This window comes from Oncorhynchus keta, chromosome 33 (genome assembly GCF_023373465.1).
Source record: "Oncorhynchus keta strain PuntledgeMale-10-30-2019 chromosome 33, Oket_V2, whole genome shotgun sequence".
In the NCBI taxonomy this organism is placed as follows: domain Eukaryota; kingdom Metazoa; phylum Chordata; class Actinopteri; order Salmoniformes; family Salmonidae; genus Oncorhynchus; species Oncorhynchus keta.
Window position 1 is genome coordinate 21,182,130 of NC_068453.1, and position 25,142 is coordinate 21,207,271.

At 44.7% G+C, this 25,142-nt stretch overlaps 1 protein-coding gene across 1 annotated transcript in view; it reads right to left on the reverse strand.

Annotated features, from left to right (window-relative positions):
* LOC118366373 (membrane-associated guanylate kinase, WW and PDZ domain-containing protein 2-like) overlaps window positions 1–25,142 on the reverse strand; it is a 237,559-nt gene that overhangs the window by 37,365 nt on the left and 175,052 nt on the right. Inside the window, 4 exon segments of the mRNA XM_052491622.1 lie at window positions 13,433–13,699; window positions 13,702–14,115; window positions 21,829–22,011; window positions 24,019–24,140. Of these exon segments, the coding sequence (XP_052347582.1) occupies window positions 13,433–13,699; window positions 13,702–14,115; window positions 21,829–22,011; window positions 24,019–24,140 (986 nt within the window).

Sequence of the window (25,142 nt, forward strand, 5' to 3'; positions counted from 1 at the left end):
GCTAACAGCAGGCCATGTCATTATTTAAATGAGATTTGGATAACACTACGATTTGATGGAATCTTGTATAGCTTATGAATATACATAAAGCCCGCAGGGACGGTTAGCTACTTTAAATAATATCTGCCGCATGAAAATTGATTTTGATTTTGTTGCATGCTGGTTTCATGTTCCCTCACGTGTTCAATACAGTACCAACACACATCTAGCTGAGGAACAGTAGAAACGATGTGCAGAGAGAAAACTCTATGCTTCAATCCACATTACAGCTCACAACCCAATCATTGTCCCTACTACTCGTATAATAGAATCACACTTTAATCGCACGCTTTAAACACACTCCAAATAAAAAGGGCCTAGTTTTGTCAATGGAGCCGTTGAGCCGATCCAGGTTAAGCACCCTACTTAGACTCGCTACACACTTTTGTGAAGCCTTAACCCCTCACTCAATGAAAGTGATCTTAGCACCACTCAACCCTAGTAAATGTGTCTAACCTCTTATAGCCCCGCTGGGATCTGACCTGGCTGCTCACCCATAAGCCATTTGGATGTCTCTCCCACCTCCCTCTCTCTTCCTGTTCCTCTCTCCTAGGGCCATTCTGTTTGGCCAAGGATTCCTGCAGCGGCACAGGGCAGTTCTGGATTGGCTCAGCTCTGCATGGTGCATGTTGGTGGAGACAGAGCTGTGAACATGGCTGTTGCTGTTCAGCACTGTGCTGGTTTGGCAGGCAGCCTGCTCTAGCGCCTCTTGCTGTTAGCCAATGAATCACTGTCTGGCTGTGTGCTGAATAATCCCTGTGTTGCTGGGCGGTGCTCATTGATTCAAAGACTCTCCATCCCTCCCTTCTCTCTCTCTTCGTTGTGATAGTCATCTCTGGTCCAGCCTGGAGGAAGATATAGCCATCTTAAAGAGCATTAGGAGGGAACAGGACAGGCCAAGTGAGCAAGAAAGACTAGAATGACACACACACTGGCAGCAACCGTCAAGAGAAAACCTCAGTGAGAGAGTGTACTCGACCAGTAAACAGCTATTGACCATGTATGGGTGTATGAGTATGTGTGTACTGTGTATGGGTTTCTGCTGATGGGTAAGCATGGGTGGGCGAACATATGTGAACTTCACAATCCTGCCACGTCGAGGCACACTAAACGGACATGTCTGAAATCCTCCAATTAGTGTTGAAGGCAGCTTGGGTAATGGTGTAGATAGGCCTTAATGAGGGTGTCTGCAGCACACTCGTTAATTAGTGGCGCTGGTGAGAGGCACGGCGGCTATTTGTATTGGCAGAAACAGGCCAGGAGTCAGCAGGGAGTTGAAGGGATGGCTGAATATCTTAACTTTATTAGGAGAACAGGACCGTTTAAAAGTGATCAGGCGTAATTCACTGGATGTTAGGGATGGTAAGTGAGTCTGTTTCTGATCCATGGAGGAGAGAGTAAACGGTGTGGACCTCCTCCATTCCTGACGATGAGCATTATGGGAATTGATACCAATACAATTGAAGACATACACATGGATGTATACACACATGAACAAACACACGCTCACGCACACACACACACACATTCACATTCACATTGCAAGCTCAAGTGACTGCACTGATAACATACATTTAGCTGTCATAAGGTAGTTATGAAGTAGCAAACCATGAAGCAATAATGAACAGCTATATGACATGACCAGCAAAAAGCTATGGGCTAGAGGCACGGTGTAAACACAGACATTACACCCACAGTGCATGTACAGCTAATATATGTGTTTCTGCTACCATTTAGCAATGATGATCACTTACGTTACTTCAAATACTATAATATTTGTGGAGACATGGTGTAAAAAAGAAGAAGACACATTCAATGAAGCCTTCACACAGTGACAGTGGTTGCAACTTTCACGGCAACGCTCATCCGTTGAGTACTGGTGACCATGACAACGTGCAACCAGGCTACATCATACACAAACAAGAGCACACACACACGCAATTGCACACAAGTAAGCAGGCACACGCACAGAGTGCTGGGCCCTCTCTAAAATCATACATCTCAATAGTCAATAGCTCCCAGAGATAAGAGCTCTCCCTCTTCCTAGTTAGTGAGGCCTGTGGCCATCCTCTGACAGACAGAGCTGCTGTGGCGTAACTCAGCCCCCACTGATCATTTAGGATCTCACTAACGCGGTCTCTGCCTTTAATGGAGGGGTTGGCATGGCAACCCGCCATAAAAGAGCCACGACAGCGCCGCAAGGCTCTACACGGACAAGAAATCATGAGTGTGTGTGTGTGTGTGAAAGAGATGAGCGTTTAATAATAAGGTTGTTGCAGCTTCCATCTCTGGTGACAGAGTGTGTCAGTACTAAACACATCCACCAGATGGTGGTGTCTCAATGTGTTGTGAGGCTGGGTGGTGGTAGACTGTAGACACGTCTGGAGCCGTCTGACTGTTATTAGATGAGCCGCATGCCAGTGCTAGCCACACAACCATCTGGCCCCACCACACACACACACACACACACACGCACATGCACGCTCATACACACACTGCTGCACAATGGACAGAGCCAATGCATAATCAACAAGTTAGCTAGTCCTCCCTCTGCTCTCTCTCGCAGTTTGAGAGTGTTCACCAAATAGATGAGCTGTGTGTATGTGTGTGTCTGTGTGTATGTGCCATGACACAAACAAGCCATTTGAGAGTCAATGAGAAGAGAGGACGTGTTTGCTAGTTATGTGTAATGTGGTGAGACAGACAGACATTGGCGATCACCTCTATACTCTCTCTCTGGGCAGTGAGTCGAGTGGAGGCACAGGTCCTCAGGGACCGAGACAGGGGACATTTTAATTAGAATAGATGGCCTGGGTCCAGTTCCCTGACAGCCCAGCCAAATCGCTGGGCATTAAGAGCTGGAACATCATTTCAATGGAATGGTGACAGTTTTATTAGGGACGTAATGGCCTGGCTAAACGCTGGAAGCTCTCATCCCTGATTGGTTTGAAGGGATGGAAAGATATTTTTTCTGTTTTCACCCGAAGCAACAGAAGTTAAGATCTGGGAGCCGGGAGGGAGTGTGAGCTATTGGCTGCAGGGGTTGAGGTAATTTCCATTCCAATTCAGTTCAAGTTAGGACATGAGGTGAATTGAAATTCAATCACTGAAAAAATCCTAATGGAAGAAAAATTAGTTTATGACTGCATCCCCAGTCAATGTGGTATGGGTGGGGGGTGACGGTCATGTTTGAAACAGACTGAATCGTGTCAAGTGACTACTATGACCTTTCAACTTCACCGCCTGTCTGTCACAAGATGTCCGACAAACAAACGTTCCACTGTGGCGTTCTGCCTCAGGGTGGTGGCGTGGAGGAGCTAAATGGTGCTAAGTGGGATTGATGTAATGTGACTAAATCTACATCAGTTAGCTAGCTGCTTCATGGGCCAGCAAGCAGCACTTCTAGGAGAGCGCACTCCTTTTGACCTCCAGCTCTGCTCGACCGCCAGGGTCCGACTACCACACAGATGGGAGGCTCTCTCTCTGTGCGTGCGTGCGTGCGTGCGTGCGTGCGTGCGTGCGTGCGTGCGTGTGTATTGGGCATCCCTCATGAGACAAAAGTGACTTAACCCTCTCAGCACTCAATCCCTTTCTTCTCTCCTCCATTCCCCTGCTTCCTCCTTCCCTCTGTTTTTCATTCTGTTCACATGCGCTCTGTGGGTGCTGGATTACATGCCAGCCTAATAAAGAAAGAAATGTGCAACTGACAGTAAATCAATTCCTAAAATGACATTGACCTTTCTCTGTAAGTTAGTCACCATGGAGCTATCTGCCTGGCTCTCTGACTATTAGTCTTCTACCAGTTGATCAACAATTATTGACGGGGTGTGTGTGTGTGGGGGGGGGGGCAGTGTAATAGCTGAGTCATTGTGGGGCATTATTGTAATCACTGACTCCACACTTCAGTAGGGCAGGAGGATTAATGGGAGCTTCCTGATCACAGTAGGCTTAACTACAACTCATGTCCTGCTATTAACCTCTACGGTGGATGGGATCACTCCCTCTCTCTCTCTCCCCTGAATGATACAAAACTATACTGACGTCACATTAAACAAGGTCCATCAAGTAGAGGGTTTCTACCTTATATTAGAAAGGGACCATTTTCTGACTTTGACCAGTGACATTGAGTTCCATATACAATTGTATCAAATTTCCAAACCCCAATTCTAGCCAAAGTAATGTACCTGTATAAGCACAGCATTCATATAAGGATCTGATGTGATCCTCTATACAATACAACACTCCAATCATCCTTGAGGAAACAAGAGGAGAATCATAGTATGACTGAGATAAAGATGGCTTGCCTGGTACATGTTGCCTGTTACATGTTGCCTGGTACATGTTGTCTGTTACATGTTGTCTGTTACATGTTGCCCGTTACATGTTGCCCGGTACATGTTGCCCGTTACATGTTGCCCGGTACATGTTGCCCGGTATATGTTGCCCGGTACATGTTGCCCGGTACATGTTGCCCGTTACATGTTGCCCGTTACATGTTGCCTGTTACATGTTGTCTGTTAGCAGCCTGTTACATTGTGGCGAAATCTGCTAGGAGCCTTCACCGTGCGCTGCCACTTTAAGAGCGCATGAGCAGCAAGGAAGGAGGAAATAAAGAGAGCTCGTTCAGCTCTTTGGGGAGGAACTCTTGGGTGGCGCGACAGTTTGATTGTGTGTGCTGAGCTGCAGAAGTTTTGTTTGTTATTGTTTGCAGTTTATAAAGTATTTCACTCAATCATCGGTGTGATCGCTTTAGATCGTGGTTGTTTTTGTTTGGGACCGCGCCCGTTATGGATCGCATGGATTAGTAGCAACATTGTTGCGAAGCTTTAACAAACAAACCAACAAAACATCGGACAGTCAGACACCGGCAGGCCTGAAGACCACAGCTAAGATTGATCTTCTTCTCTCTCTTTCTCTTCGCTCTCATTCCAGTGCTTTACCCTGCAACAGACTCTCTATTTGTTAAATGCACTGCCCATTGAAGTTCATTAGAGCTGGACTATTATTTCCCTGCCAGAAGTATTTGGATGGACATTTTAGTAGGTTACTTGCAAGTTGTATATTATGTGAACTGTATTGAGGTGGGGTGTACTAATGACATGTGGCCGAGAAGACTGTGGACATTTTTAAGGCCTTTGTTGTGTCGATGAACACCCCCCACATTCATACCCTCTGCACTCATCCACTAGAAAATAATACAGATTATTGCAAATCCTATGTTGATGACTGGGTTCGTTCTTGTATGAAGTTGCTGTTGAATTGCTCTGCCATTATTAGTATTAGTATTATTGTATGAGGTATTCTTGTTTGGGTTTCCCCTGTGCTGTGATGTGGGTTTTATATGATGTGTATTCTTTTTTCTCTCCACTGGCTATCTGGTAAACAGGCTACACTCTAGGCAGTCTCTTCTCCTGATGTGTGTGGGTCTGGTAGTGGTACTCTCTCTATTCTACTCTTTTCCTTTCGGCATGGTTAATACCTGCCTGGCGCCCGAAGAAAATCTTTCTTTACCCCTCTTTAATAAATACCGCTACAACATGTTGCCTGTTAGCAGCCTGTTACATGTTGTCTGTTGGCAGCCTGTTACATGTTGCCTGTTACATGTTGTCTGTTAGCAGCCTGTTACATGTTGTCTGTTAGCAGCCTGTTACATGTTGTCTGTTAGCAGCCTGTTACATGTTGTCTGTTAGCAGCCTGTTACATGTTGTCTGTTAGCAGCCTGTTACATGTTGTCTGTTACATGTTGTCTGTTAGCAACCTGTTACATGTTGTCTGTTAGCAGTCTGTTACATGTTGTCTGTTACATGTTGTCTGTTAGCAGCCTGTTACATGTTGTCTGTTAGCAGCCTGTTACATGTTGTCTGTTAGCAGACTGTTACATGTTGTCTGTTAGCAGTTTGTTACCTGTTACATGTTGTCTGTTAGCAGCCTGTTACATGTTGCCTGTTAGCAGCCTGTTACATGTTGTCTGTTAGCAGACTGTTACATGTTGTCTGTTAGCAGCCTGTTACATGTTGTCTGTTACATGTTGTCTGTTAGCAGCCTGTTACATGTTGCCTGTTAGCAGCCCGTTACATGTTGCCTGTTAGCAGCCTGTTACATGTTGCCTGTTAGCAGCCTGTTACATGTTGTCTGTTACATGTTGTCTGTTAGCAGCCTGTTACATGTTGTCTGTTAGCAGCCTGTTACATGTTGTCTGTTAGCAGCCTGTTACATGTTGTCTGTTAGCAGCCTGTTACATGTTGTCTGTTAGCAGCCTGTTACATGTTGTCTGTTAGCAGCCTGTTACATGTTGCCTGTTAGCAGCCTGTTACATGTTGTCTGTTAGCAGCCTGTTACATGTTGTCTGTTACATGTTGTCTGTTAGCAGCCTGTTACATGTTGTCTGTTAGCAGCCTGTTACATGTTGCCTGTTAGCAGCCCGTTACATGTCGTCTGTTAGCAGCCTGTTACATGTTGCCTTTTAGCAGCTCGTTACATGTTGTCTGTTAGCAGCCTGTTACATGTTGTCTGTTACATGTTGTCTGTTAGCAGCCTGTTACATGTTGCCTGTCAGCAGCCCGTTACATGTTGTCTGTTAGCAGCCTGTTACATGTTGTCCGTTAGCAGCCTGTTTGTTACATGTGCTTGTTAGCAGCCTGTTACATGTTGTCTTGTTACAGCCTGTTACATGTTGCTTGTTAGCAGCCTGTTACATGTTGTCTGTTAGCAGCCTGTTACATGTTGTCTGTTAGCAGCCTGTTACATGTTGCCTGTTAGCAGCCTGTTACATGTTGTCTGTTAGCAGACTGTTACATGTTGTCTGTTAGCAGTTTGTTACATGTTGTCTGTTACATGTTGTCTGTTAGCAGCCTGTTACATGTTGCCTGTTAGCAGCCTGTTACATGTTGTCTGTTAGCAGACTGTTACATGTTGTCTGTTAGCAGTTTGTTACATGTTGTCTGTTACATGTTGTATGTTAGCAGCCTGTTACATGTTGCCTGTTAGCAGCCTGTTACATGTTGTCTGTTAGCAGACTGTTACATGTTGTCTGTTACATGTTGTCTGTTAGCAGCCTGTTACATGTTGCCTGTTAGCAGCCTGTTACATGTTGTCTGTTAGCAGCCTGTTACATGTTGTCTGTTAGCAGCCTGTTACATGTTGTCTGTTAGCAGCCTGTTACATGTTGTCTGTTACATGTTGTCTGTTAGCAACCTGTTACATGTTGCCTGTTAGCAGCCCGTTACATGTTGCCTGTTAGCAGCCTGTTACATGTTGCCTGTTAGCAGCCTGTTACATGTTGTCTGTTAGCAGCCTGTTACATGTGCCTGTTAGCAGCCTGTTACATGTTGTCTGTTAGCAGACTGTTACATGTTGTCTGTTAGCAGTTTGTTACATGTTGTCTGTTACATGTTGCCTGTTAGCAGCCCGTTACATGTTGCCTGTTAGCAGCCCGTTACATGTTGCCTGTTAGCAGCCTGTTACATGTTGTCTGTTAGCAGCCTGTTACATGTTGTCTGTTAGCAGCCTGTTACATGTTGCCTGTTAGCAGTCTGTTACATGTTGTCTGTTAGCAGCCTGTTACATGTTGTCTGTTACATGTTGTCTGTTAGCAACCTGTTACATGTTGTCTGTTAGCAGTCTGTTACATGTTGCCTGTTAGCAGCCCGTTACATGTCGTCTGTTAGCAGCCTGTTACATGTTGCCTTTTAGCAGCTCGTTACATGTTGTCTGTTAGCAGCCTGTTACATGTTGTCCGTTAGCAGCCTGTTACATGTTGTCTGTTAGCAGCCTGTTACATGTTGTCTGTTAGCAGCCTGTTACATGTTGCTTGTTAGCAGCCTGTTACATGTTGCTTGTTAGCAGCCTGTTACATGTTGTCTGTTAGCAGTTTGTTACATGTTGTCTGTTACATGTTGTCTGTTAGCAGCCTGTTACATGTTGCCTGTTAGCAGCCTGTTACATGTTGCCTGTTAGCAGTTTGTTACATGTTGTCTGTTACATGTTGTCTGTTAGCAGCCTGTTACATGTTGCCTGTTAGCAGCCTGTTACATGTTGTCTGTTAGCAGACTGTTACATGTTGTCTGTTAGCAGTTTGTTACATGTTGTCTGTTACATGTTGTATGTTAGCAGCCTGTTACATGTTGCCTGTTAGCAGCCTGTTACATGTTGTCTGTTAGCAGACTGTTACATGTTGTCTGTTAGCAGTTTGTTACATGTTGTCTGTTACATGTTGTCTGTTAGCAGCCTGTTACATGTTGTCTGTTAGCAGCCTGTTACATGTTGTCTGTTACAGCCTGTTGTCTGTTAGCAGCCTGTTGTTACATGTTGTCTGTTAGCAGCCTGTTACATGTTGCCTGTTAGCAGACTGTTACATTTACATTACATTTAAGTCATTTAGCAGACGCTCTTATCCAGAGCGACTTACAAATTGGTGCATTCACCTTATGACATCCAGTGGAACAGCCACTTTACAATAGTGCATCTACATCTTTTAAGGGGGGGGATTACTTTATCCTATCCTAGGTATTCCTTAAAGAGGTGGGGTTTCAGGTGTCTCCGGAAGGTGGTGATTGACTCCGCTGTCCTGGCGTCGTGAGGGAGTTTGTTCCACCATTGGGGGCCAGAGCAGCGAACAGTTTTGACTGGGCTGAGTGGGAACTGTACTTCCTCAGTGGTAGGGAGGCGAGCAGGCCAGAGGTGGATGAACGCAGTGCCCTTGTTTGGGTGGGTGTAGAGCCTGGAGGTACTGAGGTGCCGTTCCCCTCACAGCTCCGTAGGCAAGCACCATGGTCTTGTAGCGGATGCGAGCTTCAACTGGAAGCCAGTGGAGAGAGCGGAGGAGCGGGGTGACTTGAGAGAACTTGGGAAGGTTGAACACCAGACGGGCTGCGGCGTTCTGGATGAGTTGTAGGGGTTTAATGGCACAGGCAGGGAGCCCAGCCAACAGCGAGGCAATAGACGGGAGATGACAAGTGCCTGGATTAGGACCTGCGCCGCTTCCTGTGTGAGGCAGGGTCGTACTCTGCGGATGTTGTAGAGCATGAACCTACAGGAACGGGCCACCGCCTTGATGTTAGTTGAGAACGACAGGGTCTTGTCCAGGATCACGCCAAGGTTCTTAGCGCTCTGGGAGGAGGACACAATGGAGTTGTCAACCGTGATGGCGAGATCATGGAACGGGCAGTCCTTCCCCGGGAGGAAGAGCAGCTCCGTCTTGCCGAGGTTCAGCTTGAGGTGGTTGTCTGTTAGCAGCCCGTTACATGTTGCCTGTTAGCAACCTGTTACATGTTGTCTGTTAGCAACCTGTTACATGTTGTCTGTTAGCAGGCCTTTCTCTCAGACAAACAAGACGGAAATAAAAGCACTATAGCGCGAATTAGCAACTAGCGGTGGCTTGTTAACATTCAATATCCTGATCAGGTCATCGTCTATTTATTTCACGCTGTAATTCTCTGCACACAAAAGTCTGCACACATCTAAACCGCTATGAAATATATTTTCCATAACCATAGTTTTTTCAGCTGTTTGAAGCTGGTGTACAAAACCGAAAGTAAAAGAGGCTAAAACTAAACTTAAGAACGGGAAGCATAGAAATAGCGCACATAGAATAGATCTACACTCTATAGCTGTTCGAACACTCATACTAACCGCACTATTTGTGATGTGAATTGAGTATATAGTATGCTTATTGGTCATAGTATGGATATAGTTAGTATGCCAAAAGTTCCCAGATGTCATAATACATGCTCCAAAATAGGAAGCATACAAGCAGAGGACACTATATCTGTACTTTAGGGCCCATAGTGCAATTCTTCAGGAAATGGGCATAGTTTTCAGATTTGAAGAAAATTGCGAAAAATATGCAGCCGAAGTACAACGAGAGCAGATACAAATTCATTGCTTTAACTAATTATGACAATGTTAAGAAAATGTTGAGCAATGTAATAAACTAATGACTTTTCAAATAAGTTACCTTACATGTTATGTTGGCTGACAATTTGTTAGCTCCACTGTCCTTACGAACCACGTAGCATATCATTACAGCAGTATGTACCGTTATGTTGTTAGCTAGCTACCTAACGTTAGTTGACTACTTATACATCAAACGTGCAAGTATATTAACTATAGGCTAACTAACTACCTAACGCTTATTGACTTGATTATTCCCTCCATTCTTAGCTTAGCTAAATGGTATAGTCGTTGTGCGCTCTCAAAGGACATTCGGGTGCTTTCGTAAATGCACTCCGATTTGCAGAATAATGAATATACGAGCGCCCATCACCCATTGAATATGGCCGGTGTCAGTAAACGTTAGGGAAAAAGAGTTCTTAAATTGTTGCCAGCAGCACAGTTACAGTCACCAACTCTCTGGATAACATGAAAACTGCCTAACCAGCTCTGCTAGGGCGAGTAAAATGGTCAGAGTGGTCTCATTTGTGTCTGGAAGTAGCTAGCCAACGTTAGTGTGGGTGCTTGACTGTCATTGTAAGGTCAGAACCCTCAATGCAACCCTACTCCTCGGCCCGGGTGTCCAGTGTGTGCTCCGAGAGCGAAACGCTCTGAATTTACAAACGGACAATTTGACAAAGCTCGGAATTTACGAGCACACTCTGGCACGCCAGATGGAATTTAAGAACACACCCGAAATCGTAAAATGTCTAACTAGTCATTTGTATGCTATAACTAGCTAGCAACAGGTTGCAAAGCAACAGCATCAACTTTCGGTAGACAGGCGAAGAGCTAGTACGCTCAACTGAAAGGATACTGTTCGTTTACAGTATACTAAAATGAACTAATAGTATGTAGTATACAGTATGTTAGTAAGGGTAGCAGCTTATATCTTGCTTAAGTTATTGTCTTGATTTTGGCTGTAATTTTCTGCACACAAAAGTCTAGACTCTGCACACATACTAAACTTTTCTAAAAGAAAGGTTGCAGTACAAATAGAAAAACTTAAAAACCTTTAATGTGAGTCAGAGTTTTTATCAAGCAGGAAATGGAATCAATAAAATCTCTGTTCGGATGCCAAAGAAAGAGAGCAAGCTAAATATGCACAACATGAGTCCTTCAGAGTAAACGGAAGGTAAGCACTTTTTCTCCCTAGTAAGTAAAGTAAAGTAGAGTAAAGATCACGTGAGAGTAGCTGTGTGTCAGTTAAACACGGCCGTACTGTATAATGGGTTTCTGTGGTCTTAGGACAGGACACACACAGACAGGACACACACACTCACCTGGACCAGGTCACCAGGAAAAGAGAGAGAGAGAGATATATAGAGTAAAAGGAGGAGAAAGACCGTGTGAGAGAGCTTTGAGAAAGTTTCGAGAATGACACAAATATTAATTTCCAGAGTTTGCTGCTTCAGTGTCTTTAGATATTTTTGGCAGATGTTACTATGGAATGCTGAAGTATAATTACAAGCATTTCATAAGTGTCAAAGGCTTTTATTGACAGTTACATGAAATTGATGCAGAGTCAATATTTGCATTGTTGATCCTTCTTTTTCAAGACCTCTGCAATCCCTCCTGGCATGGTGTCAATTAACTTCTGGGCCATATCCTGACTGAGGGCAGCCCATTCTTGCATAATTAATGCTTGGAGTTTGTCAGAATTTGTGGGTTTTTGTTTGTCCACCCGCATCTTGAGGATTGACCATAAGTTCTCAATGGGATTAAGGTCTGGGGAGTTTCCTGGCCATGGACCCAAAATATTGATGTTTTGTTCCCAAAGCCACTTAGTTATCACTTTTCCCTTATGGCAAGGTGCTCCGTCATGCTGGAAAATGCATTGTTCGTCACCAAACTGTCCCTGGATGGTTGGGAGAAGTTGCTCTCGGAGGATGTGTTGGTACCATTCTTTATTCATGGCTGTGTTCTTAGGCAAAATTGTGAGTGAGCCCACTCCCTTGGCTGAGAAGCAACCCCACACACAAATGGTCTCAGGATGCTTTACTGTTGGCATGACACAGGGCTGATGATAGCGCTCACCTTGTCTTCTCCAGACAAGCTTTTTTCTGGATGCCCCCACAATCGGAAAGGGGATTCATCAGAAAAAAATGTCTTTACCCCAGTCCTCTGCAGTCCAATCCCTGTACCTTTTGCAGAATCAGTCTGTCCCTGATGTTTTTCCTGGAGAGAAGCTGCTTCTTTGCTGCCCTTCTTGCCACCAGGCCATCCTCTAAATGTTTCCGCCTCACTGTGGGTGCAGATACACTCACACCTGCCTGCTGCCATTCCTGAGCAAGCTCTGTACTGGTGGTTCCCCAATCCCCCAGCTGAATGAACTTTAGGAGACGGTCCTGGCGCTTGCTGGACTTTCTTGGGCGCACTGAAGCCTTTTTCACAATTGAACCGCTTTCCTTGAAGTTCTTGATGATCCGATAAATGGTTAATTTAGGTGCAATCTTACTGGCAGCAATATCCTTGTCTATGAAGCCCTTTTTGTGCAAAGCAATGATGACGGCACGTGTTTCCTTGCAGGTAACCATGTGTTGACAGAGGAATAACAATGATTCCAAGCCCCACCCTCCTTTTGAAGCTTCCAGTCTGTTATTCGAACTCAATCAGCATGAAAGAGTGATTTACTGCCTTGTCCTCGTCAACACTCACACCACAACTTCAAACATCTGCTATCTGAGCAGCTAACCGATCGCTGCAGCTGTACATAGTCTATCGGTAAATAGCCCATCCATTTTTACCTACCTCATCCCCATACTGTTTTTATTTATTTACTTTTCTGCTCTTTTGCACGCCAATATCTCTACCTGTACATGACCATCTGATCATTTATCACTCCAGTGTTAATCTGCAAAATTGTAATTATTCGCCTACCTCATGCCTTTTGCACACAATGTATATAGACTCCCCCTTTTTTTTCCTACTGTGTTATTGACTTGTTAATTGTTTACTCCATGTGTAACTTTGTGTTGTCTGTTCACACTGCTATGCTTTATCAGGTCGCAGTTGCAAATGAGAACTTGTTCTCAACTACCCTACCTGGTTAAATAAAGGTGAAATAAAAAGTAAAAAATAAAAATGAGAGAATCCCTAACATGATGTCAGCTGGTCCTTTTGTGGCAGGGCTGAAATGCAGTGGAAATGTTTTTTGGGGATTCAGTTAATTTGCATGGCAAAGAGGGACTTTGCAATTGATTGCAATTCATCTGATCACTCTTCACAACATTCTGGTGTATATGCAAATTGCCATCATACAAACTGAGGCAGCAGACTTTGTGAAAATGTATATTTGTGTCATTCTCAAAACTTTTGGTCATGACTGTACAGACAGAGACAGAGAGAGAGAGAGATAGAGATAGAGATAGAGATAGAGATGGGTATATGAAGAAGCTCTGCTACATGGAAAGAAAGACAGGAAGTAGCCAGCCGGTTATGGAGGCCCCAGGGTTATTCTTACCTCCTCCACCCCTCTGGATGACCAGGCTGGTCTCAGCCCCGACGGCACACTCCTTGAGCAGCTCCACCACCTGGGAGTGACTGAGGCCCTGCACTCCCTGCTGGTTGATGTCTACGATCAGGTCCCCCTCACACAGACCAGGACACCCCTGGGGCTCCAGCACCTGCTTCACCCTCTGGCCCGTAGGGCTGTCTGCGATGGTGAACCCGAACCCTTCCGCCCCCTTCACCATGGTCAGCGCCAGCAGCTCCGCCTGCGTCGCCCCGATGACGCCATGGACACAGAGTCCTCGCCGTGCGGCCCGCCGGGCGTCAGGGAGGAGCCGTCCAGGTGGGTGTCGCCGGGGTGCGGCGGCGGAGGGGGTTGATGGTGGTGGTGGGCGTTGAGATGTTGGTCACCATGCTCCTGGACGAAACGTGCCGTGCGCGAGATGTAGTCCATGTAGCTGTCGTAGTTGGAGCGTCCATTGACCAGGAGGGGGCGCTGCTCCATCAGGCCCAGGGGGGAGAGGAGGGTGGTGGTGGCGCCGGCGCTTGGGTCCTCGGGGTCGTAGGGCAGCTGGTAGCCACGGCAAAGTACCAGGGTTACGCTCTGCCCGATGGGCACTGACTGGAACAGCTTGACCACGTCGGCATGGGTGGTGCCCAGGACACACACGTCATTGATGTACACGATGACATCACCTGGAGGAGGGGAGACACACAGCCAATCAAGGCCAAATAGACTGCAAAAACAAAGACCTATAGGGTGTTCAATAGGGCTTATTCAATATTGTGTAGAACAAGCATGGTTCTTTATCATGCAGAATCTGTCTTTGTCTCAGTATCAATACGCTACATTTCTATCTAAAATGTAATCTGAACGTTGCATTTTACTGAATAGGTTCCAGCATTATTATACCTGAATTAGACGTCAGATAATGGACAAAACCATTAGGCACAGAAATACACTAGTCAGTGAATTGTGTGGTGGACAAACAAGTGAGATTTGCCACACCTCATCACTGTACACTACACACTCGCAGCTATGTAGATAACTCAACTATTTATTGACAATTAATACACACTAGCTCTCTCTCGCTCTGACAAAGTGCCATATCTCGGTCTCCGGTGCTGTATTCAATTTAATATTGTATTTTGTGTTCTGTCAGGTGAGATCCGGCTCTATATTTCAAAGGATGTTGATTAAGAGGGAGAACACAAGGTGGCATCCATATTTAATTTCAGTATCGCCAAAATGCACTGCCCAGGTTTATAATGACAATCATTATTTTTCAATTGTAAGCATAATTATTATGCCAATGAGAGAGAGGGAGAGAAAGGGAGAGAGAGGGAGATAGAGAGAGAGAGATGTATGCACAATTACCATAGACGTTTGCAACTCAGCACAAACAGACCTGGGAACCAGTCTACTTAGCATACCCTGTCATTGTCATTTCCTTTTTGTGTGGAGACGTTCTGTCAGAGTTCAGAGTTGAAATGCAGGTTCATATTGACAGAGCGTTAACGTAATCCTGGAGGCAGTGTGACATGCGGAAGCAGGACTGTTTAATTCATCTGGGTAAATATGGACGACATTTGCCTGGAGCCCTGGTGTCACAATCAATACCTTCACACGCTCCTGGAAAACAAATGATGGCGCCATGACCTCATCATGCCCTGGCCGCAGTGGCTCAGGAAATCATTCTTTAATGACGGGTGACGAGGAGGGACACCACTGCAGGATTTCACTCGCATTTTCTCACACACCAAATATGCAGGCGCATACATACGAACACACTCGCACAGTGCCACACACACACACTTTGTCTCTCTGTCTCTATCCTCTGCTTTTATTTGACTTCTAGTTCATTCTCAAAACAATCACGAACCTCTACTCTACATTACCCTACGTCCTAAATCACCAATGTCCTCCAACCTCCACACTATGACCTGACCAATAGAAACACACTATCTAGCACCAAGGACCATGATGCTTCCATCCCTTCCATCACGTCTATCTCCAAAGTCTAATAACATCTATCTTCTACTAATGGTCATTCAACAGTATGGAACAGGAGACACCCTCCTCCTGCCAAGAACAGCCCATCATATCATAGTGTTAAAGTGTCCCCAGTAGGGGGGGTTCTGACTGCAGTGGGTGCCATATGTGTCCATGGCACAGGACAGAGTAGCCATCTGGACCATTGGCACATACACACACACAGACAGAAAGAAAACGACAGAGAGAGAGATATGGAGAAAGAGAGAGAGGGAGAGAGAGATGAAGAGATAACGTGAGAAAGAGAGCATTAGCACTGATGATGACACAGTGACAACCACAGCACTGCAACTGCACTACTGACCCCACAGCACTGCACTGCTGTCACTGCAGAACAGCTATTTAGTCTATGTGACCCAATTCAGGAAACTAGGCATATGTCGCAAGTCACGACTTCACAAGAGAGACGTTTGAACGTAAAAAAGTATTTGTTTATCAAAATGCCTTCTCGAACCTGTGAACTTTCATGTCTTAATAACAAACTTGTATGCCATTTGTAAATACGAATACATTTTTAAAATTAGTTGGTTAAGCCACAGAAAAAGACAGCAATCTTCCCACTAGCCATGATTGGTTGAGATAATGAGGGGGCTGGACATGCCGAGAGAGAAGTTCGGATTAGTCTGTCATATAGAAGGCTTTTGTCTATTTGAGCTGGTCAGTCTGTGTTGGTAATCGTGTCGAACGCGGCTTTTAAGAAAACTTATCGTGTAGTGGAGCTGCATACGTGTTGCTCTCCACTTCTGGAGGATCAAGCTTTGAAATCAGTGGAATTAGAGTATGATAGCTAAAGAGATGGAGAAAACACCTGTCTCCGGATTACATCTTCAAACTAAGGGCAACCGTGGCATGGCATCCGTGATAGGGAGACGCATCCATCATGCATAATGATGTATACAAGTAAGATAGTCTAGTGTTAGCTAGCTACATTTTCAGATATTACACATTTCTAATTTTGACAGAAAGTGGTTTCATTTCCAGTTAAAGTATACTGTTCGCTAGCTAGCTAATGTTAGCTGGTTGGCTCCCTGGCTGACGTTAGTGGTATCCCAGAGCCGTTTGCTTTTATAGTTAGAGCCTAATGTTAGATATCATTGAACCTGGTTAGTTAGCTCCCAGCATATTCATACAGGGTAGTAATGACATGATTTGGCACCGTGTTCATTGCTGTTTACCTAGATTGTTGTTTACATTAGCTGGCTGGCTCATTAGTGTGTAATCGTACACGCTGTTTACCTAGCTAGGTTCATTGTTTACCTAGCTAGCTAGCTACATGTCTTTAGCTAAAGTGCACAACACCCGTTGAATATGGCCGATGTCAGTAAACGTCCGCAAAAAAGCCAGCAGAGCTGGTTAGGCTGTTTTCATGTTAGATGGGTGGGGCTAAAGCTTAAAAGGGTGTGAACGATGCTGAATGGGTGTAGACAAAAAAGATCTCATCACTAGATACCAAAACATTCAATGGCCATTTTCTCAAAAGTGAGTTTACAAGTTTATCAACTTTCAAAGCAGAATTACATTCCCATTGTTCCTCAAAAATGCAGCGTATGATCTGCAATTTTAGTGTATGACACACCATTTTTTAGATCCGAGTCTCTACTTGTATCCAATGTAAAATACACAATTTCAAATTTTGCTACATAAGACCGAATCCAGGTGGTGAGTCACCTTTAAGAATAGTAGGTAGCTTCCCTTCACAGGCAGATGCTTTAAGTTTTTAGATAAAGGTACGTGTGTGGATTTAGTTGTGAAAACAAAGGTACGTTGCTATTGGTTTGATTGTATGAACCCAACGCTATGTCAATGAACCCCATCACATACCGTGTCACTTTATCCTCCTCCAATACTGTACATTCCAGGTCACTGTATAAGGTCACTTACTTTAACATGAAAAATACAGTGTTTTCCCTCTAACAAATACAGTGACACATCTAACCACTGTGTCCCCGCTGAAAGAGATGGTATCATATGTTTTTCCTCAACACATTTCTCTGGGTCTGCAACCATGTAGCGAAGCAGGCAGAAGAGGCCGTGTTTACAGTGTGAGTGCAAATGCGAGAGTGTGTGTGTATGTGCACGGACAGAGAGCGACAAATAATCCTTCTGAAATGGGGAATTTCACACTTCCACAGGCCTGGTTTCTTTCTTTCCCTCTATTAACGATGAGCTGCTAGAATCCAACACAGCTTAACTAGGCCACTGAGTCTGGAGAGGAGAGGAGAGGAGAGGAGAGGAGAGAACGTTGGGAGGACCACAGAATAGATAGTATACCTAGCTATTAAAAATATTGCCTAATCAGACCATTACTGCTGTTCCAGCTGGCTGATGGACATTATTGCAACCTTTACTTGGCAATACTTCCTCAATTCCTGACTTGGAAGAAACGCATGTTTTCAAAACTTCTATGAATAGTTGCAGGTGGTTTGTTTGAATTTAGAAAATGCTCCGTCATTTTAAAGGTTTTTCTCCATGAAGTAAATACAACAATGTGTACACTGACATCTTGTCTATTTCAAATCTTCTCATTGATCGAGACAGGTGAATGCCATTCAACATGACGATTGATTTCTGAGTCACGCACATGACATAAGACACTTTGGGGTGGACATCCATCTGTCTCAATGAGATTTGAAAATATTTGAAATAGACAAGTTGGCGGTGTTGGATTACATCATGGAACAAAAAAAATATTAATTTAATAAGGAAGCATTTTCTAAATTCAACCAGCTGCAACTATCCATGGAAGTTTAGAAGACATGCGTTATCTTCCAAGTCGGGAATTGAGGAAGTATCGCCAAGAAAAGGTTGGTCGAAAATGGTCTGTACACCTCCTTAGTAATAATACCTATCTACCAGCTGGAAAAGCAGTAATGGTCTGACACGGCTATAATTTGAATAGCTACATTGTAATACTTCCACATGTTTTATTGTGGCACATGAAACATATGATCATCTCACAATGTAAAATGTACCATCTAGTCTGACCTGAAATGACTCATCAACTACTGTATCAGCCAACACTATACAGTACAGTATACTACAGTACAGTATAGTATTGTACAGTATAGTACGGTATACTACAGTACAGTATACCGTACATTATAGTACAGTACAACCAGGTCAAGGCACTGATGAATAAGTCAGGGTAAATACTGCACTTGGTCCAGTCTAGTAATGCAGAGTAGTTTATAAATACACAGGGCCATGCAGAGTAGTTTATAAATACACAGGGCCATGCAGAGTAGTTTATAAATACACAGGGCCATGCAGAGTAGTTTATAAATACACAGGGCCATGCAGAGTAGTTTATAAATACACAGGGCCATGCAGAGTAGTTTATAAATACTCAGGGCCATGCAGAGTAGTTTATAAATACACAGGGCCATGCAGAGTAGTTTATAAATACACAGGGCCATGCAGAGTAGTTTATAAATACACAGGGCCATGCAGAGTAGTTTATAAATACTCAGGGCCATGCAGAGTAGTTTATAAATACACAGGGCCATGCAGAGTAGTTTATAAATTCAGGGCCATAGTTTATAAATACACAGGGCCATGCAGAGTAGTTTATAAATACTCAGGGCCATGCAGAGTAGTTTATAAATACACAGGGCCATGCAGAGTAGTTTATAAATACACAGGGCCATGCAGAGTAGTTTATAAATACACAGGGCCATGCAGAGTAGTTTATAAATACTCAGGGCCATGCAGAGTAGTTTATAAATACTCAGGGCCATGCAGAGTAGTTTATAAATACACAGGGCCATGCAGAGTAGTTTATAAATACACAGGGCCATGCAGAGTAGTTTATAAATACACAGGGCCATGCAGAGTAGTTTATAAATACACAGGGCCATGCAGAGTAGTTTATAAATACACAGGGCCATGCAGAGTAGTTTATAAATACACAGGGCCATGCAGAGTAGTTTATAAATACACAGGGCCATGCAGAGTAGTTTATAAATACACAGGGCCATGCAGAGTAGTTTATAAATACTCAGGGCCATGCAGAGTAGTTTATAAATACTCAGGGCCATGCAGAGTAGTTTATAAATACTCAGGGCCATGCAGAGTAGTTTATAAATAGGGCCATGCAGAGTAGGCCATGCAGAGTAGTTTATAAATACACAGGGCCATGCAGAGTAGTTTATAAATACTCAGGGCCATGCAGAGTAGTTTATAAATACTCAGGGCCATGCAGAGTAGTTTATAAATACTCAGGGCCATGCAGAGTAGTTTATAAATACACAGGGCCATGCAGAGTAGTTTATAAATACTCAGGGCCATGCAGAGTAGTTTATAAATACTCAGGGCCATGCAGAGTAGTTTATAAATACTCAGGGCCATGCAGAGTAGTTTATAAATACACAGGGCCATGCAGAGTAGTTTATAAATACTCAGGGCCATGCAGAGTAGTTTATAAATACTCAGGGCCATGCAGAGTAGTTTATAAATACACAGGGCCATGCAGAGTAGTTTATAAATACACAGGGCCATGCAGAGTAGTTTATAAATACTCAGGGCCATGCAGAGTAGTTTATAAATACACAGGGCCATGCAGAGTAGTTTATAAATACACAGGGCCATGCAGAGTAGTTTATAAATACACAGGGGGCCATGCAGAGTAGTTTATAAATACACAGGGCCATGCAGAGTAGTTTATAAATACACAGGGCCATGCAGAGTAGTTTATAAATATCAGGGCCATGCAGAGTAGTTTACAGGGCCATGCAGAGTAGTTTATAAATACACAGGGCCATGCAGAGTAGTTTATAAATACACAGGGCCATGCAGAGTAGTTTATAAATACACAGGGCCATGCAGAGTAGTTTATAAATACACAGGGCCATGCAGAGTAGTTTATAAATAATCAGGGCCATGCAGAGTAGTTTATAAATACACAGGGCCATGCAGAGTAGTTTATAAATACTCAGGGCCATGCAGAGTAGTTTATAAATGACAGGGCCATGCAGAGTAGTTTATATTTCAGGGCCCTGCTGAGTAGTTTTAGTGCAGTTGGCTAGTTTCTCAGTGTGCAGTGTAGTTTGTGTCCCATGCAGCCCAGAGTAGGGAGCACAGGCAGGGCCAGGAGTTATGGTGTTAAGAAACCATGCAGTGATTAATGGACAAACTCAGGGCCCCACATACACACATGTACCCAAACAGTCTTGCAGGCAAGTTATAAACACACACTGCACCCATGCACACATGTGCAGGGCCATGAGAGAGATGAACTCTCATGCAGGTCACCACTATATGCAGATATCTATAGATAGGGCCATGCAGAGTAGTTTATAAATACTCAGCCATGCAGAGTCAGTTTATAAATAGACTGGCCCATTGAGACACTCAGGAGTTTATAAATACTCAGTGCCATTTCCAGTCCAAACACTGCTCTTTATAAATACACACATGCATGTTTATAAATACACAGGGCCATGCAGAGTAGTTTATAAATACACAGGGCCATGTACATGTTTATAATACAGGGCCATGCAGAGTAGGGTGCACATTTACCTGTTTGTCAGTATGTATAGAATACATGTGTGTAAACACTGTGTGTGTGTAGAAGTCTGTGTTATGCAGCCCGGGGAGCACAGGCATGAGTTAATGTGTTAAGAAACCTACAGTGTTTGACAAACTCAGTGTGCACCCAAACATCTTTTCGAACACACAGACTAGCTCATGTGTCACCACTATATATATATATATATATATATATATAGAATGACTCTCCATCTTTCAGACTAGCTCAGTTTGACCTGTGTCCATCTTTCAGACTAGCTCAGTTTGACCTGTGTCCATCTTTCAGACTAGCTCAGTTTGACCTGTGTCCATCTTTCAGACGAGCTCAGTTTGACCTGTGTCCATCTTTCAGACGAGGTCAGTTTGACCTGTGTCCATCTTTCAGACGAGGTCAGTTTGACCTGTGTCCATCTTTCAGACGAGGTCAGTTTGACCTGTGTCCATCTTTCAGACTAGTTCAGTTTTACCTGTGTCCATCTTTCAGACAAGGTCAGTTTGACCTGTGTCCATCTTTCAGACGAGGTCAGTTTGACCTGTGTCCATCTTTCAGACGAGGTCAGTTTGACCTGTGTCCATCTTTCAGACTAGTTCAGTTTGACCTGTGTCCATCTTTCAGACTAGTTCAGTTTTACCTGTGTCCATCTTTCAGACAAGGTCAGTTTGACCTGTGTCCATCTTTCAGACGAGGTCAGTTTGACCTGTGTCCATCTTTCAGACTAGTTCAGTTTGACCTGTGTCCATCTTTCAGACTAGTTCAGTTTTACCTGTGTCCATCTTTCAGACAAGGTCAGTTTTACCTGTGTCCATCTTTCAGACGAGGTCAGTTTTACCTGTGTCCATCTTTCCGTCCTGTGCAGCGGGGCCGTCAGGTATGACACTCTTGACCTGCAGGAACTCATCTGGCTCGTCTCCTCCGATGATGGTGAAGCCAAAACCCATGTTGCTCTTCTGCAGGGCCGTGGACAGGAAGCTGCCCTTCAGCTGGGTGGCGTCCCGTGTGAACAGGGGCTTCTCTGTAAGGGAGAACACACACATACATACACAGACGGAGGGACGGACAGACAGGCACGCAGACACAACACACACAAGTACAAGTGTGCAGACACAACACACACAAGTACAAGTGTGCAGGGACACACACACACACACACACACACACACACACACACACACACACACACACACACACACACACACACACACACACACACACACACACACACACACACACACACACACACACACACACACACACACACACACACACACACACACACACACACACACACACACACACACACACACACACACACACAATCAATAAACAATATACACTCATACATCATACTTAGACCTTGACAAAGCGAGCATGATGCACCACAAATGCTGATGCAAGGCCATTTTATCATTCAATAGGATGGTAGTGGTGAGGCTTGTTTGGTGGAGGGGCTGCATGAACACAGGGATACTCTCTGGGTAGGTGGAGAGGTAGGCAGGGTTAGAACAGCGAGGGGTGGGTGCTGACTTATGCAGGTGGGAGGGTGTTTGCTCCAGCTCCAAGCTGCCACAGCCAACGACCTTCCACTGAACGTCTGCAGCCATGTAAACTGTCATCACTTCCACTCCCATCCTACGCCAGGGTTCTGTTAGCTGAATACACACCCAGAGGCTGGAGCAAAAACACAGTGCAGAAAATCAAGGAATAATCAGCATCCATGGGAGTAGCTTGGTATATTTCCCTTCTCAGAGGGGTGAGGGGAAGCAGGTGAGAGATCTTCACATTCTGGAACAACATGCTGTTGAAACACCGAAGAATCATGAGCTCGCTTCGTCCGCCCAAAAAACAATGCTCAGGGAACCAAAAGTTGGAAGGCCAGGATTCATGAAATAGTCTCTGGCACGGCAAAGGGGAAAACTCAGCCAACGAGGGTTTGTCACACTCAATTCAATCTCCCCTCCGTTCACCTTGGAAGGCAAGTAGGGGGCACACACCCGTCTCTCTCTGTTTGCTTAAAGCCAACGTTTGTTGTCAGACGTCCAGACATAGAGCAGGGTGTTTACAGTTTCTGCTGCCTGCCGCCAAACGTAAGGAGGGGAAGACACAACGTAGTGTAGCGCCATCCAACATGTCGAGCACCTGAGATGAGGAGGGATCCAGCGTGGGTCTGCCGGGGGAGCAGGCATGCTTTGAAAAGAGAGCGCGGCAGCTCAGTGCAGGCAGAAGAAGAACAAGCCTGTATTACTACTCACTGCCCTACTTACTGAGAGAGCACCACAGGGGGCTACAACCCACAGCAGCCGGCTCTACCACGAAGGCGTGCAGCGACTGGTGGAGGTGCTGGTGTGGGAAGCACAACGTATCCCTCCGCGCCCGGTGGGGGCGCCGCAGTGGGGAGTTGGTGGTGGAGGCGGGGGGCGTGTGGGTGTGCAGGTCCAACAGCGACACCCTGTGGCCCGGGGGGAGGGACTGGGAGAGGTCGCTGAGGCTCTGGCAGCGCTCCGGGGCCGAGCCGATGTGGGCCAGGGTGGCTGTGGGTAACGTGGCGGAGAGTGGAACCTCATCTACCACTGTGACAGAGATAAAGTAGTCCACTCAATGTCTGCTGCTCCCACAAGTAAACTTCCTTTCTATCTCCTTGTTTATATGTGAGGAAATATTCATGTTTTTTACCCCTCTCTTCTGTCACTGCCTTCACTTTTCAGCGTACAGGAAGGGTAACCATGGAGACAAACCCCTTCACTCACAGAGGCCAATTTAACACAGAGACAAACCCTCTCAACCTATACAGCATGATTTACCTCAGACAGCCTCAATGAACTTAGTGGGGTGGTAAACGTGTGCTGAACAGAGAAGCTGGTGTTAGCAAAGTGTTAGCAAAGTGTTAGCAAAGTGTTAGCAAAGAAAGGGGAGTTGTGAAGAATGAGTATTACACAAACACTTCCCTAGAGCTAAAAACATCTACACACAAGAATCATACACAAACTCTTAACACATTGGGTAGAGGTAGACGGTGCCTTACCTCTGTAGATAGTAGGTAGGGGCAGCGAGGACAGACCCTGCTCTTGCATTTGCTGGTGTTGCTGGACTCTCCTCTTGGCTTCCAAGACTGGGTTCTCAAACTGTGTCCGCCTGTTTATGTGGCTACAGAGAAAGAAAGGTACAACATTCCACTGTGCTCTCTGTAGTATCCACCTCCTCATCCTCATCTCCCTCTGTAAAGAGCTGGATGCACAGTGCTGTGCTACGATGATTCATTCAATAGCCTTAGTATCCCTAGTATTATGTAATGGAGCTGCAGGATGGCTTGGCTAAGAACAAATGAACCAATGCCCAATTAGGTCCCATTCTACTGATATCAGCAGCTTCCTGTAATCAGCATTAGGAATCATTTAGTATTTCTGGAGTGGGTTCTGAAAAAAAGATGTCTCCTTGAGTGTATTTCCTAAAAACATTCTGTCAGTGCTAATTTGGTACGTCTTCGGGAGCGAGTCGATAATTAGAGTCGATAATTATAAATACTGTAATTTTGAAAGTGGGAAGTAATTAATCATCATTTAGATGTGCCCTCCTGGACGGTGCGAGACTGGAGGATTAATGCTTCTGTAGGTAGGCACAGCGTCTACCCGGCCTACACACCCTCTGTTTCTTCATGAGATATGAGGTCAACTCAACGGTACAGCCAGGCAGTGGGACATACAGTTGAAGTCAGAAGTTTACATACACTTAGGTTGGAGTCATTAAAACTCGTTTTTCAACCACTCCACAAATTTCTTGTTAACAAACTCTAGTTTTGGCACGTCGGTTAGGACATCTACTTAGTACATGGCACATGTCATCTTTCCAACAATTGCTTACAGACAGACTGTTTCACTTATAATTCACTGTGTCACAATTCCACTAAGTTGACTGTGCCTTTAAACAGCTTGGAAAATTCCAGAAAATTATGTCATGGCTTTAGAAGCTTCTGATAGGCTAATTGACATAATTTGAGTTAATTGGAGGTGTACCTGTGGATGTATTTCAAGGCCTACCTGTAAACTCAATGCCTCTTTGCTTGACATCATGGGAAAATCAAAAGAAATCAGCCAAGACCTCAGAAAAAAAATGTAGACCTCCACAAGTCTGGTTCCTCCTTGGGAGCAA